Source organism: Anser brachyrhynchus, assembly GCF_964034855.1.
Source record: "Anser brachyrhynchus genome assembly, chromosome: 4".
Taxonomy (NCBI): Eukaryota; Metazoa; Chordata; class Aves; order Anseriformes; family Anatidae; genus Anser; species Anser brachyrhynchus.
Genome location: NC_137698.1, coordinates 54,272,028 through 54,286,843, shown reverse-complemented (window position 1 = coordinate 54,286,843; position 14,816 = coordinate 54,272,028). Strand labels below are relative to the sequence as shown.

General features: G+C 39.7%; 1 protein-coding gene across 1 annotated transcript in view; it reads left to right on the top strand.

Annotated features, from left to right (window-relative positions):
* LIMCH1 (LIM and calponin homology domains 1) overlaps positions 1 to 13,817 on the top strand; it is a 175,596-nt gene extending 161,779 nt beyond the window's left edge. The window contains exons 27-35 of the mRNA XM_080589355.1: positions 306 to 398; positions 1,319 to 1,423; positions 2,834 to 2,970; positions 3,867 to 3,988; positions 5,648 to 5,771; positions 6,877 to 6,963; positions 9,357 to 9,465; positions 10,427 to 10,529; positions 13,089 to 13,817. Coding sequence (XP_080445481.1) covers positions 306 to 398; positions 1,319 to 1,423; positions 2,834 to 2,970; positions 3,867 to 3,988; positions 5,648 to 5,771; positions 6,877 to 6,963; positions 9,357 to 9,465; positions 10,427 to 10,529; positions 13,089 to 13,114 — 906 coding nt within the window. The 3' untranslated portion in view covers positions 13,115 to 13,817. The remainder of the gene's footprint in view (positions 1 to 305; positions 399 to 1,318; positions 1,424 to 2,833; positions 2,971 to 3,866; positions 3,989 to 5,647; positions 5,772 to 6,876; positions 6,964 to 9,356; positions 9,466 to 10,426; positions 10,530 to 13,088) is intronic.
* The last annotated feature ends 999 nt before the right edge of the window (positions 13,818 to 14,816 follow it).

Here is a 14,816-nt window from a genome sequence, read left to right as displayed (position 1 = left end):
ATTGTTTAAAATAAATTTAATTTCTGTCCAAGCACATAAAAACTTCTAACAGGTTAAACTTCTTGTAATATGTTAAAAGTTCCATGTGGTTTGAAGGTCTTAATTTTAAGAGCTAGAAGCAAGTGGGAAGAGGAGGAAAGGAAGCTTTTTTGACACCCATGGATGTTTCTAATTTTTATGTTTCTGTTTCATCCTGTTTCTGATTGAGCCGTTTTTAACAGGTTCATTTTCATTGTGGAGATACCACAGACTTTACTCGTAATATGGTATGCTCTGAATTCACCTCTATTTGTATCCTCCTACAGGAGAAGTATCAGAAGGAGCAAGACAAGCTGAAAGAGGAATGGGAAAAGGCACAGAGAGAAGTTGAAGAGGAGGAGCGTAGATACTATGAGGAGGTATAAGGCTGAAAGGAGGAGGTTTATTGACTTTCTTGTATTTAAATGCACCCACTTATGTAACTAAAAAAATCCCATACCTAAATTATTTAATGAAAGACTTCTCAAGGCTGAATTCTCAGGAGGATTGCTTCTCTTAAACACTACCATAGGCACTGAGGAAAACTATTTAAATATTTAGACAGGTATCCTCAGAATCTCTGCAGAGGTGGAGGTGCCTAATTGCCATGCAAGTCTGTGTGAGTCAAAAGGGTTGTGTCTGGGCGCGCTCAGGCTTCCCTCCAGAGGGAAAGTCTTTTGTGCTTTGGCATATTCTTGATGTCTGGACTTGGTGGAATTCCAGATGAAGTTATTGTCTGCCTTGGGCTTCATCATGTAGATGTTTTGTAATCCAGCCTATTTAAAAAAAAAATGACAGGAAATGTTCAAAGCTTTCAGTTGTAGAATATTTACAATATAGACAATAGTGTTTTTATTCTGTCATATATGGGTCATTTTGCAGAAAAAAAATATCATCTGTGCTTGAGAGCCATGCTTGTAATCTTAAGAAAAAGTATTTCTTTCAGCTTTTGAAATAAATTTCTCATGTACTAAGTGTAATTTTTTATTTTTATATGTAATTTAATTGACTGATGTTGTGAGAAACAGTGGTGCCATCCCAAGTGGAATTTTTTTTTCATTTTGGGGCATCCCATCTCAAAGATGGTAATGGTGAAAGGAAGGGGAGTGCAAAATATTGTAGCAAATTAAAAGTTGAGGTATTGCCATTATTCTTCATAACACAGGTCATTACCTAGCCATCTAAATATGAACATGTAGCCAAACTTTACATTTCTGATTTTTAAGCATGTAGTTATCGTTCTGTTTTTTTAACTCCCACTCTCTCCTGGTCCTCTTTTTTTTTTTTTTTTTTTTTTTAGGAACGTAAGATAATTGAGGATACTGTAGTTCCATTCATTGTTTCTTCAAACTCTGCTGATCTCCTCTCCTCTTCTTCCTCTACCACTGAAGGAAATAAAACAGAGGTGAGTTCATTGTGGAATCCTAAGGCAATAAAGTCAAAGCCACCTCTAGTGCAGAGTTTCACTCTTTGCTAAAGGCTAACAAAGTCTGGGAACAATGAGAGGAGTATTTCCTGGAGTATTTCCTGGGTACCTTCCATAACTGGCGATACCTCAGAGCACTGTAACTTGTATATTTTCACAAGTGAAGAGACGTATTCCTAAACCAACTGGCATCATCCCATTTTGGACTGGAGCAGAGGGTTAAGCTTTCTTTTTTTTGCAGCTACTTCTCTTCTTTGACTGGTGCTATGAAAAAAGTCACCTGTTTTTGTTTGTTTTACCTACCCTCTCAAAGCCAACAAGATCTGAAGTTATTTCCCTGTATACAAAACCTTGACTGTCAGACAGTGCTTTAAGCATATCTGAGTTGGGATTGAATCCCACCTCTCCACTTTTCCACCTTTTCTGTCCCGCCATCCCTTTTAGTAAGCAGCAAAGCAAATGGAGGAATGTTCACACTGTGATTCTCTTCTTGCATATGCTTCACAAAATGTTTAACTTCATGCATCTAACATATAACTAAGTGTTCACCAGAGAACAGACCTCCCCAGGTGACACTAATGGAATAAATGTGGGATTCCCAGACTTAAATTTTCTCCTGCCCAAGGCAGCCACACCCAAGAAGTCATCTGCCTTTTTCCATTCAACTTCAGGATTAGACATCCTGTGTCATCTGCTTTTTCTTGCATCCTTCCTGCCCCCTCTTAACACTCATCCCCAGACAGGGTCATCAGCCACAGCCTTTTGTCCCTATGGCTGTATGCTGGTAACTTCCTGAGTGGACTTGCTTGTCCTAGATTCAGGGTCTACACTCAGAAGTGAAAGGTCCCATGCCATGGCTCACACAAGCTGCTCCACTCAGGTATCACCCACTCCAGTACCATTTTGACAGTAGTACTGGTGTTGCCATTTAAAAATGCCCAGAGCATGCGAGCAGTGCTCTGCCCAAGGCTGCCAGCTGCAGAATTCCCATGATCATAGGCTGAGGCCCTACACAAAATCTTCCAAAGACTAGCGAGGAGGACTGTTTAACCTCTCAAAGTCATTTAAGCATTTCTGCCAAAAATATGTAGTGGAGACAGTGTTTCGTAATTGTCAAAAACTTTACTTCCTTAAAAAAAAAGAAAAAGTCCGTAACTTTTTGTTTCGAGCTCCATTTAATCCAATTAGCTGGCTATTTTAGCCGAAGTCTTTGTTAAATACAAAGTTAGCCTTATTAAAGTCAAACAATTCCACTGTATAATGTGAGATGTTCTTTATGATGATAAGGTGTGTAAACAATATATCTGGGGGCACCCTGTGCTTTGCTCATGTGCATGCTGATGCTGAGTTCAAGAGAAGCTCCTTGTTCCCTCCCCTGCTGTCTTCTAGAACACAACTGATTCAAACAGCTCTCCAGAGGAAGGCAAGCAAAATGAAGTTACACGGCAGAAAAAGCTGCTCTGGGAGCAGGACAGTATTCCACCTCTGAAGAGCAAGGAAAATGAATGCTGGCAAGAAAAGAGGAGGTATGGATCAAGCCTAGGCATTTCTTAGCCCTGTGGAGCTTTGCGTTCTGTATAGTTCTGGGACATCACATTTGACCATGATTGATGCTGGAACATCAGCATCTGACAATGAGGCTGTGATAACTGCTTTGCCTCACAAGGTGATGGTTCCAGCAGTATGGCAGCTACTGGAGGAGGAAATAAAATGCATTTGGTGTTAGTCTTCTCATTTCCTTGGCATGGTGATAGGTGTAATACATCCTGATCAGGCTTATGCATATATGGCCATGCGTGATGCTAGCTGGCCGTGTCAGAAGGCTTATCTTTTCAGCTTATGACTTTGCTGAGAAGCTGTTGCATCAACCAGATCAGAATTAGATCTTGGCTCGGACATCTGTGTATGTCACTGCACTGTGTTTTGCTTACAAGTTTCACAAGCCTTTGGGATGAAGGAGAAGGAGCAATTTTCACTCAGAATCTTTGTGAGATTGCCCATCTGTTTCAAAAGTGCCATACCCAAACTTGCCACATGGTGTTCAAAGTCCTGGTCTTTTGTCAAACTGGTAATCACAGCTTTCACAAAGATGAAAAGCATCTGATGATGCTGAATGCTGTATAGAGAACACTGAAAGAAGCTGTTTCTCTGTCAAGTAAACCATTTTCCACAAATCCAGAGTGGTCTCTAGTGCATGTGAGTGGCTGTGTGTGAGGTAAGGAGGAACACCTGGCACATATGGAGGCAGACTTGTTAACTCATGACTGTTACCCATTGGTTTGTCAGTGCTGACACAAACTTCTGTTGCATGTAGTAAGTGCACATTTTTGCACTTACATTCAAAAATCTGATTTTGCCATTAGACTCTAGTTGGATTTTTTCCTGGCTTTATTTATACAATGTGACTTATTTTTGTTGGCAGTGGAAATAAAGTGCTCTCAGGACACCCAGAGACGGGTATCTTGAAAGGAGGTGAACAGGAGCACCAGGTGTCAGTGATGGAGCGCAGCTCGCCTGCCCGGCTGAACCTGCCGTTGACTCAGGGTGAGAGTCAAGACCTTCATACACATGTATTCTTACCCAGATAGAAATCTTGCAGGTATTTATAGTGGCTTGCAATTCAATCCAGAGAATTTTGGACATTAACAGTACACTTCTTCAAAATTTGAATATCTCAGATTCGAAAGTTGTTTTCTGTTAGTAAAGAGAAATAAAGTAAAATTTAAAATCATATTTACATCAGTAATTAATGTTCTGGCTACACGTAGAAATCTCACAGTAATCTCACAGTTACCTTCCATCTGTTACATAATCCTGTATACGTACAGGATTTATCTTGATACAACTTGATAGAATTTTTAAGATCCCATAAATATTGCTTGCTTGATAATGAAGAAACTTCCCCAAAGCATTGCTGTCAACAGGGTCAAACTCATAAAAGGGAAATTCACTGATTTAGTATCACTAAACAGTAGAGAGTTAATAAATGGATAGTAAATATGTAGGACTAGGCAATTGTAGATTTTGAAAGCAAATTTTAGATCTTTGTTTTCAATCTAACATAAAAATTGATGACTCTAAATAATGAACCACCCGTGGATAGGAAAGGTTTCAGTGTTATTAGTGTATTATTGCTTGTGCATTATTACTTGTGTATTATTATTGTATTGTTTCTTGTTCCAAATGCAAATGCACTTTATTTAATTTAGCAGGTTTGCTCACCCTGTCACAATTTTATTGTGTTCTTAGCTCTTTGATAAAGGCTACTCAAGTAAAGAAAGCAAAAGATGCTGCCCAGTAATCCAACCTTGAGGATGTGTAGTAGTGATTAAGCAAACTTAAGAGATTCGACAGTTTTAATTTCTGCTAATAAAGCTTTTTTAGGTTCTCTTCAACAGCTTGCTCTACCGTTAGTGTTCTGGCAGCTCCTTTCTTGCCTGTTGACACATCACATTCTTGCACTTTCCTTAAGATCTTAAGTAGTCATGACTAAGGGTGTTTTTGACCTTGATGATATCAAAAATACGTAATATGCTTTTCATAGGCCCGAGTAAAATTTTTCTTCTCCTCTAAACTAGTTGGTTTATGCTTTGAAAGGTAAGGCCCTTCCTGACCAGTGAGCCACAAAATTTGTCTGGAAGGATCGGTGTAGTGTGCTCTGTCTGACGGACAGGATGGTTGGTTGCCTGAGCACCACAGTTCACTGCATAGTGCTGAGAGGTTGGTGTTGTCATGGGGCCTTATGCACCCATCTGAAACATAAAAGGAAATTACAAGGGAAGGAAATTGTTTATTGATAGGCTCGTGGAGAACAGTGAGTGTACCACCTTTCTATCAACTCTACATACTATTATGTGTATGGGAAGGGAATGCAGCAGGACGTTACCCCATAGAGGCCTCCTGATGCAGCAGAGCCTGTCTCTGATTTTGTGTGGGTTTTCTGAGAATTTCTTTTTAAGTAACAGTACTTTCAAAAGGGTACAAGCTATCCAAGGAGAGGGTTGTGGATATGAAAACTCAGCACTGTATGTAACTGAAAGCTGCTGGTGTTTCCTTACAACAGTCAAGATGGTCGTCTTTGCCTAATTCTGATTTTCACATCTCATGTCTGCTTTACAGTGTGCCTACAAGTTATGTTGGTAAATCAGTACTGACAAAAGCGTTTTGTCCTAAGTACTGAGATGTCTCCATTTCCCATTTCAGACGTCTCATGGAACCAGCAATTGCTGACGAAACAGTCCCCGCATTGCGCAGAGGACATTCGGCAGAGACCTTTCCTGGGTCAGAGTGCAGGACAGAAACCGAACTCCACAGGGGAAGGAAGAAGGTGAGAACATAAAATCAGAGTTATTGCATAGTGTGCGAATTCACACTGATTCTCTTCTCCCCTGTATCCCGGCTCAGCATTCTCTGTAGGTTAAGTTTCACTGGCACGCTGAAGTCTGCCTCATGGAAGTTAGTACCTGAGAGCTTAATTCCCTGACTTCTAAAGACACATTGATTATTCCACTCCAGTTCTTTAAGGATTATGGCATTTAAAAGAAGATATTTAGAGATTAGTATTTTCTTTCTGCTAGAAACTTTGCCTATATTTTTTTCTTCTCTGTTGCTTTGCTGTGTACTAAAAGGTAATGCCATTTCTTTCAGTAAACAGGGTATACATTTGCCTAATATTTGCAAAAAGTGTATCTGTAAAGAGAAAGGGACATCAGTTTTCTGTATTGTATATATGAGCAGTCTCCTTGCAAACTGTTACCTCTACAAAGCTTGTATCCAGTCAAAACTAATGTAAATTGAGGTTTGGTTACCTAATCCTCATAACAAACTGCTCATGTGTGTTTGAAAAAAATACTTAATCTGTAAGCAGCTTTAAGCAGTGAGAGATTGAATCAATCCTATGATTTCTGATAACAGAAAACATTCATGTTTTTTCTCACCAAATTCTTTCAAGGTAGAATGGATGCAGATAGGAATAATCCACTTTTCAGTGCTGACAGCTTTGTTTTTACCCAGTGAAGGGCACAGCCCCTCCATCAGTGACCCCCCATCTGCTCTACCAGCGTGCCTCTGTGCACATCCCCTTGGCAAGATGTTGTGCCTTGCCTTGACCCTTCTTCGTCAAGGCGTGAGCTGTGTTGTGTTGGTAGGTGGGTAGGAGTCAGCACGTGGATGATTACCTTGTAAGTTAGCCTACTGAGCAATAGCAAGCAGATCTGAAGCTTCTGAAGGATCTCTGAACCAAAATATGCATGCTGGTTTTCTTTGTATCAAAATGGCAGTGGACAGCAGATTTATGCCTTGTTTTCTGTAAACAAAATCTTTAGAACTGGGAATCCTGAGATCCATCAGCTGGATGTACGCTTCTCAGTACAAAACCTCTGTTTTCACTTGATCTTCAGCCATAGTCATGTATTTTCTCTCCTGTATTTTAGGGCAGGCTGTCACGAGAACTTCCGATCCGGGCCATTGTCTCCCTGCTCTCCTGCTGCGCCAAGTCAGTCACCCAACAGGTACAAAAGGTCAATAAGGAATTTTGCAGACTGAATACATCTTGCGGGCACTGGTGAACCGCTGCAGTATAAATTGCATCAGTATTATGCAGATGCATTATTTATTCTTCTAAATGTGGCAATTCATAACCGTCCACATAATAAACATGTAGTTCCCTCTCCCATATTTCCTGCCTGCTTCAGCAGTATCGTTGTGTTTTAAAATAACACAGTTCAGAAGGCAGCTATAGGACTGCTTGATCATTGAAATTTCAATGAAATTGAAATGGGATAATATAAGCTCCAGTCAAAGCAAGCAGTAAAGCATGAGCTCAGAGCATTTAAGCCAAAGGATGTTGTCTTTATTGTGAAAAGTCACATGCTCAGGACTAAGATGTGTTCCTGGAGATTTGATTCTGTCAGGCAATGAGCTGTGCGGCTTTTAGTGAGATAGATGTTCCAACTCTAAATAAATAGGAACTGCAGCCAGACTGAATCACCGATAATTTGGGATATATTAAAATCGGTTGGCTTATTAAATAGGGCAATCATACAACACAAAAGCCACAGCAAAACTGTTATATTTAAATTACATTTTTCTTCAGGTTTGATAGCAAAGCCTTCTTTCCCATGCCATTTGCATTGTCATGAAACTATTGGGAATTTTTTTTGTGAACAACTCCTATTTTTGCTAATAGGAGCTGCAGTTTTGGTGGTATTGCAGATCATTTATCACTACACGTAACTAGTTTTGATAGCTACTTCATATTATTTAGCAGCTATAACCTGATCTGAGTCCCTTTTCCAAGATCTTCTTCTGAAATTGATCTTAGTTTTGAAAATAATGGATAAGATGTAATCAATCCTCCCAGTAAAACATTAGAAAAATTCTCAAAAAATTCTTAAAGCACTTTATTCTTTGATTCGGTACTTCTATTGTCCATATAATAACTCTGACAGTGGAGAAGAAGTGGAAACAAATTTGGACTGTAGGATAATGTAAAAAGGGATAGGAGCAAAGGCCTTATGGTTGTAGGTGAGGAGAAGAATCCAAGGAAGTTATTCTAAAAGGAATAACAAGAATGAAACAACAAGAAAAGACAGTGAGGTGCCTGTGCTGCCAGTGTACAGGGTAGGATAGAAAATGATGGGCTCAGTAGTGACAGGGATTAGATGGAAGCAAGGACAGTTTTTTGGTTGTGATGACTTCGTGCTGCTTCTGTCTCTTCTAAAAAAAAAAAAATGCTTTTTAATCATGATGCAGCCCATATCTGTCTCTCTTGGTGGCTTATTAGGTTGTTGCACCAAAAACATGAAGTGAGATATTGTAAATCTGCTTATCTGCGTACAATTTCATCAAACCATCTTTTCAAAATTCTTGACATATCCTGAAGTTTATCTCTGGGTTTCAGCCCTGGTTAAAAAAAACCATGGATGACACGTAATGACAAGGGATCCCATTCGTTCTCAGGTTCATCTCACTAGATGAGCATCACTTCTTACAGGCTGGCAGACAGGTGAGAAGGGAAGAGCATGAAGCACATATAAATGTACACCTGCACTGCCATTAAAAACATTATGAAAAAGAGTATCTGGGGCCCAGCTGTCATCAAACAGCTGATTTATTAGAAATGTCTAGACAGGACTGAATCTTAAGGTGAGAGCTGAAGTATTTTTGCATTACAGATGAAGATCTGATTTCAGCTTTAATTTAAACTAGCTGGAGTATAACAGGCATGTATCTGTAGCAACACAGACTAAACTGAGTTAGTAAGTGCCTGATTCCTGGTCTGTGCTACTGCAGTTATGTTGCTGCTTGAACTTTGCCAGCTCATTTGGGTGTAAGAGCAGCATTCCTGCCTCCTGACCTGCAGTAAGCAAACCCATGTGCAAACAAATAGAGAAAATTCCAGACTGAGAATCTGAGTCAGGTAGTGTATGTGAGTATCTGCTCTGATTGCTGTGTCATTGACTGGGTCCCGGTCATCCACAGGCATGATTCCCATCCGTCTGGGCCTCTGCTAAAAGGCTTGCATCTCCCTCAGTGTAGCACAGCAGACTGGCAGGGAAATGGGTCCGAGCTCCTGTGCATTCAAGCATTTGAACTCCTCTGCTAGGTTGGCAGATGTGCATCTGTGTGGCAGGTGTGCAGGCTGATTCAGCAAAAGCCTGTTTTAGCCCCAAGGTTCAATCAGAAACAATCCTTGTTTCAGACAAAGTTTTGAGACATACATGTCTTCTGTTAAACTGTCTTTGCAAGTAGAAAATGTCCTAATGGTTGAAGGGCCAATGTGCATTTCTGTTGTGAACCCCCCCCCCAGCGCTCCCTTCTCCCATCATTTCTCTCCCCCCTAAACCTGTGCAAATATTTGTTTGTGTTTTAGTTGCTGTTCTTTTTTCTTACAGCAATGTTTGTCTCCTAGGTCCGTCAGTGGAAAGAAGCTTTGTTCCACCTGTGGGCTTCCTCTTGGAAAGGGAGCTGCCATGATTATTGAAACACTTGGTCTTTATTTCCATATTCAGTGCTTCCGGGTACGTCTCTTATCATGTCCACCTGCAGAAAAACTCAAGTCGTCATCCAGTGTGAGGAGAGAGTGTATTAAGGTCTATAGATGTGGCACCGGAAATGAGAGGACCAGGGATTTGCATGCTTATTATGTTTGTGGATAAGTGGAAGTAATGCTGCTAAAGAGTCTGTTGTCAGACATGTTAGTTGGACTAAAATCTGTAACTTAGCAAGTAAACTTAGCTTCCTGACTTATAGAGGGAGGAATCATGTAACTTTCCAGTTGTACTTGTTGTTTTCTAAATATAAAATTAGATATTTTGTGATTTTTTTTTCAAAAATCTGGTCAGTGCGTAAGCTCTCTGACCCATGGCTGGAAAGCTTTGACTATGGAATGTCATCCAAAAATATCGGAAGATCTTATGTTCTGAAGATTTTCTCAGCATTTCTGTCTATATTCTGGCTTTCACCAGAGTTGTTAACAGAAACACTTTGTGTCTGTTCTTGAGTGCCTCAGGAAATGACCCAAGGCGATGTTATCTAGAGAGCTCAGAAAGTGTCCATTTGCATTATCTAAATACTAGTTGGTATTAGGTGTTTATGTAGCTTTTTTTTTTTTTTTGACATTTATTCAAACTAAACCTCTGGCCTCTATAAGATTTGTCCTGCACAAACAGGCTGGCTCTAGAGTGCAACATCAAAATCAAGTGTCTCTTAAAACCACTTAAACTTTACTTATATAGGAGTGTTGACTGCTGAAATCCAGTCCTGAATGCTGTTGGCTCTAAAAAAAAAAACAAAAAACAAAAACAAAAAAAAAACACTGTTACTGATATGCAGTGCTCCACTAGATTATGGGCTGGGTTCGGGGGGGTTATTTTTTCTCACTGTTCCAAAATCTATTGAAACAAAAGTGAAAATGTTGGGAGAGCTGTGACAGATACTGGGGCATGACCTGTCATACTTTCTCTGTGCTTCAATTGACAGTGTGGCATTTGCAAGGGACAGCTGGGAGATGCAGCAAGTGGAACGGATGTCAGGATTAGAAATGGTCTTCTTAACTGCAACGATTGTTACATCCGATCCAGAAGTAAGTACCAAATCCTGTCCTAAGGTGGATGCGTATTTTTGTCTGATTTCGTGGTGAACTCTAACAGTACTGTTACCATCCTTTTAACTGACGGGCTCTTCTCCCCCAAGAAAAAATGTTATGGCCAAACGTCTTTGCAACTTAGGCATAGCTTTGCTATAGAAAGGGATGCCTTCCCATCTCATTTTAGTCATTCTCTTGTATCAAAAAGACTTCCAAGCTCATTAAATCTTGCCCAAAGGATCTCTGTTCAGCAATACTAGGCTATAAGGCAGTTCCTCTGCATAAATATAAACTTCTACATTGTGTACACACATTGCATGTCCTGAAGGCTTGAATCTGTTACCTTGTGTGAGTCAGTATAGCTACCTCCACTAGGTCTAGGACACTGGGCCTTATTTTGAGAAGTTCCTTTTTTTTTTTTTTTTTTTTAAAATGTTTCCAGGCATCTATTTGCAGAGAAAAGGATCAAGGAAAATATTGGGAGCTTACTGTAACTTACCACAATGAATCCTTGTTCTGGGATCCTCACACATGTGCTAATGTGTTGCTTGCTACGAGTTTTGAAAAATGAGCCAGACAATTGCATGTCAAAGAAATCTCAACGCATTTTTTCTGCCCTAAAGTAGATCACTTGAAAATCCTTTCTAGTGCTGGATTTCTATGACTGATCCCAAATTGCTAGAGCATTTCAGAAGGCACAGGAGAAATCCATGGGAGTAATCATTGCCTTCTTGTCACATGCTACTGTTCAGTATACTCGCTGTCTACAGCTGTAACTGATGGGTAGGGGTATAGAGCACTTTTCTCTTGCTATTTCTCCTCTTTTCCCTCAAAAGCAATAGAAATCCAGGAGTAGGAAATAGGAGTAGGATACCTCCCCACCTTTGCTAGTAGAACAGATTTTTTTCCTCTATTTCAGGTCAGAGATATTTACCCATCAGCAGAGCTAGAGGGTGCTGTTGTATAACTATTTCTGTGGTGATTTTTTTTTTTTTTAATTCTGGTAAGAAATGCTAGCAACTTGTTGTATTAATTATTTAACCTAACACGTTCAGAAATAGATTATCCTCTTCAGGCTTGATACCATAAAACTGCCTTGTGTGGCTGAAGTCCTGAGTTTTATAATGCACATTTGGACATCTATCTTTATACAAAAAAGAAGAGAAGGTGATAAAAGTCATATTTTTCTTTTTTTTTTTTCTTTTCCTTTTAATCCTTTTTGCTTAAACAAGAATTGAGGTTCCTTAAGGACAGATGAAGGCTCAGTAAAACTATATATCAGTCTATGTGCTGTAGGCTGCATCTTCTGTCACCGTAGTGCTAGAAAATGCAGTAGAGAACTGTGTGCAGTGTTTTGTGCTGTAAGGTTTTGCATTTGTGCATATCAAGCACAATGGGAACTGTGTTGATGACTGTGGGAATAGGTTTTGTGGAAATGTATGGTTCCTGAATAATAATAATGGGAAGGGTTTGTCTTTTTCCTACAAATTGCCTCTTTCTGCTGTGTCCACTCCTCATGCAAAATCTCAAGATATGGGTCACATAAATTTAAATTACGCCAGTTCTTTTTGACAATTTCAAAAGGACTTTGAAATTTTGATGTCATGAAACTGCAAACAGGGTTAGTCACTCATTTTTAACTAAAATCCGATCGACTCCACATCTGAACTGAAGAACAAAGGGGCACAATAATAGCGTTTTGCCTTTCAGTTCCCGGAAGTCTGATGCTAAATATAAAGTCAGTTGCCTGATTACGCAGCTCTTCCCTACCTCCACCCTTGCCTATGTCTGAATACCTACACAGCAGCGCACACAACTGACGTTCTTTGACAAACGCAGGGTTAATCAGTATTGTGTTAAGATGCTTATGGACATATCTCAGTGAAACATTTTTGCTGCCAGAAACTTGTTTATTTGAAACTGTGGGGGATTTTGTTTCAAACTCAACTACCAAAAACCTTAAGAGAGAAACACATTAAAGATTAGGTAGTAGTCCAGAGTATGTTTCTACTTTTAAATAAAAGTGGATGGGATTTTATTAGTAGGTTATTTCTCGACAACGAAATCTCACAATCCTAGTTACTGAAGGGAGCTCACTATTCAGTGCCAAACATGCAAAGAGTTACAGATTTGTGAATGTTGAAATCAAAGGCAAGCAGTAAATTCAAGAGACTCCCTGTATGGCCAAATAACACAAGGGCTCTGTATTACCACGTAACACAAACCAGGCACAGCTGAAGATGACTCATCAGTCCCCTGCTTTACTGTTTTGCCACTGCAGAGCCTAATAATAAGTATACCCACAAGTACTTTCTGAGTAAATGAAATAAAAGTGCATGCACAATGCAAACGGCACGAAACCCTTCTTTGCAGTTAGTGCCTCAACTCTGCAGGAAGGAGGAGAAGCAGGGCACCAGTGACACGTATTTCCAGATGTGTTTTTTTAAATGATAGAGCTCATATCAGGAAAATCCTACGTACTCCATTGTTTCAGGAGGAATGTTTGTTAAAATTTGTAAACTAATGACTGAATTTTGTTTGTTTGTTTGTTTCCAGCTGCTGGACAGCCAACTACGTTGTGACATGACTTTCGGTCCTAATTACTTTGAAGAAGGAACTCTCTTCTCGTATGTATCGGCTGCCTCCAGACAATCGTTTGTAAGAGCTTGAATCATGGACATCGTGGCCCTCATCTCATTTTGAAAAACTCATAAAAGCGCTGCACCTGCTCCTTTAAAATGCAATATATTGTTTTGCCCTTTCTTAAGAAATTTGCAACACATGTATGACCATATTTGGTAAGGCAAAGCCTAAGTACTATAAAAAAAAAATCCCACCTTTCCAGGTATGTTTATGATTTTCAGTCTGTTACTTTGTTCTCCTGAAAGTAATAAGGAAATAAACATGCAATAAAGCTGTTTTGTGTTAATATTTCTAGGAATTAAAATTTTGAGTTTACAGAACCTTTATAGAATATGCCAAGTTGAGATGAGAAGTAATTTTAAGATAGTATCTAATCAGTGCATTTGAAACACTAAGCATCACAGCACATGACTTCTCTGTTATAACTGAAGCTATAACTTTTTTTATACAGAGACTAGTTTGATAATACATCCTGTAATTCTGAAACATTTTGTGTTTATATTACCTTCAGTGGAGGGTAGGAGTTATACAAATAAATTATTGCACCTTTAGCGATAGGATTTTTTGTTTGTGTACCTCAAGTAATGTTCATGACTATAGCTTAATATTCTCTCAAATAAAGATTTCTTCATTAAGCCTAAAGACTGTATACCGTTAACGACTGCAAGATTCCCGTCAGGAGCAATCCTTCTTTCTAAGTTCAGAAGCCAATGTTGTTATTGAATTTGGTGAAAGGGTGTTGTGGGGGAGAGGCAGCGGAGTGGGTGGGCACAACTGAACTGCGAGCCTGCGAGCTGCAGTGTGATGGTTACGGTGAAGCTGTTCTGTCTGGCGTGGTGCTTTCCCACTGACGGTCTGAGTTGTTGGGAGATCTGCTCTTTCACTTGCAATCATTACGTTTGGTTGAAGTCTCATGGGGAGAAATATGTGCGGTTTGGGTCCCCTCCAGAATCATCACACGAGTTCAGGAATGAATTATGCAGCCGTGAACCTGTGTTCCTCCAGACGTCCACCCCAACAAGATAAGCAAAGCCTGTGAGCCTGGAAGGGAGGCAGGGAGGAGGCTGATGGCAGTAGGCAAAAGCTTCCCCCTGTGTGGGCACTTTTCCTTTATGCCTTGTGGTTAAGCCTGTGCTCCTCACTGAAGTGTTCCAGCAGCTTGTGGAAGCAACAGCCAGAGCTGTGTGAGTTTATCAGAACACACAGACCAGTTTAGGGACGCGTCAGAGTTGTGAAATTTCATAGCACAGTTTGGTAAAAGAAACAGTTATCTGAGACATCCCATTTTAGCTGTTTGAGATGCAACTTAAAATGGAGGGAAAAAGTTACTTATCCTGCCTTAAAACCATGATAAAATTAAATTAAAAGAGTTGTTTTATGTATGTGTACATCCATTGTCTTTTGATGTATTGGTAAATGGAAATTCAGTTGTTATTAGGGAAGCAATAATTTTGAGTTGTAATATAGCTAGCAACTATTGGTTTAAACATTAAACATTGCACGTGAGTTACATGCGCATGCAAAACTGCGTGTCATTGGCAACACATGTACAATGCTGTCATTTGAGGACATTGTGGAGATCTGCTGGAAAGTTACATGTTACTTCCTTCAATTTGTGCCTTAGAAACTGCAAAGCTGTTG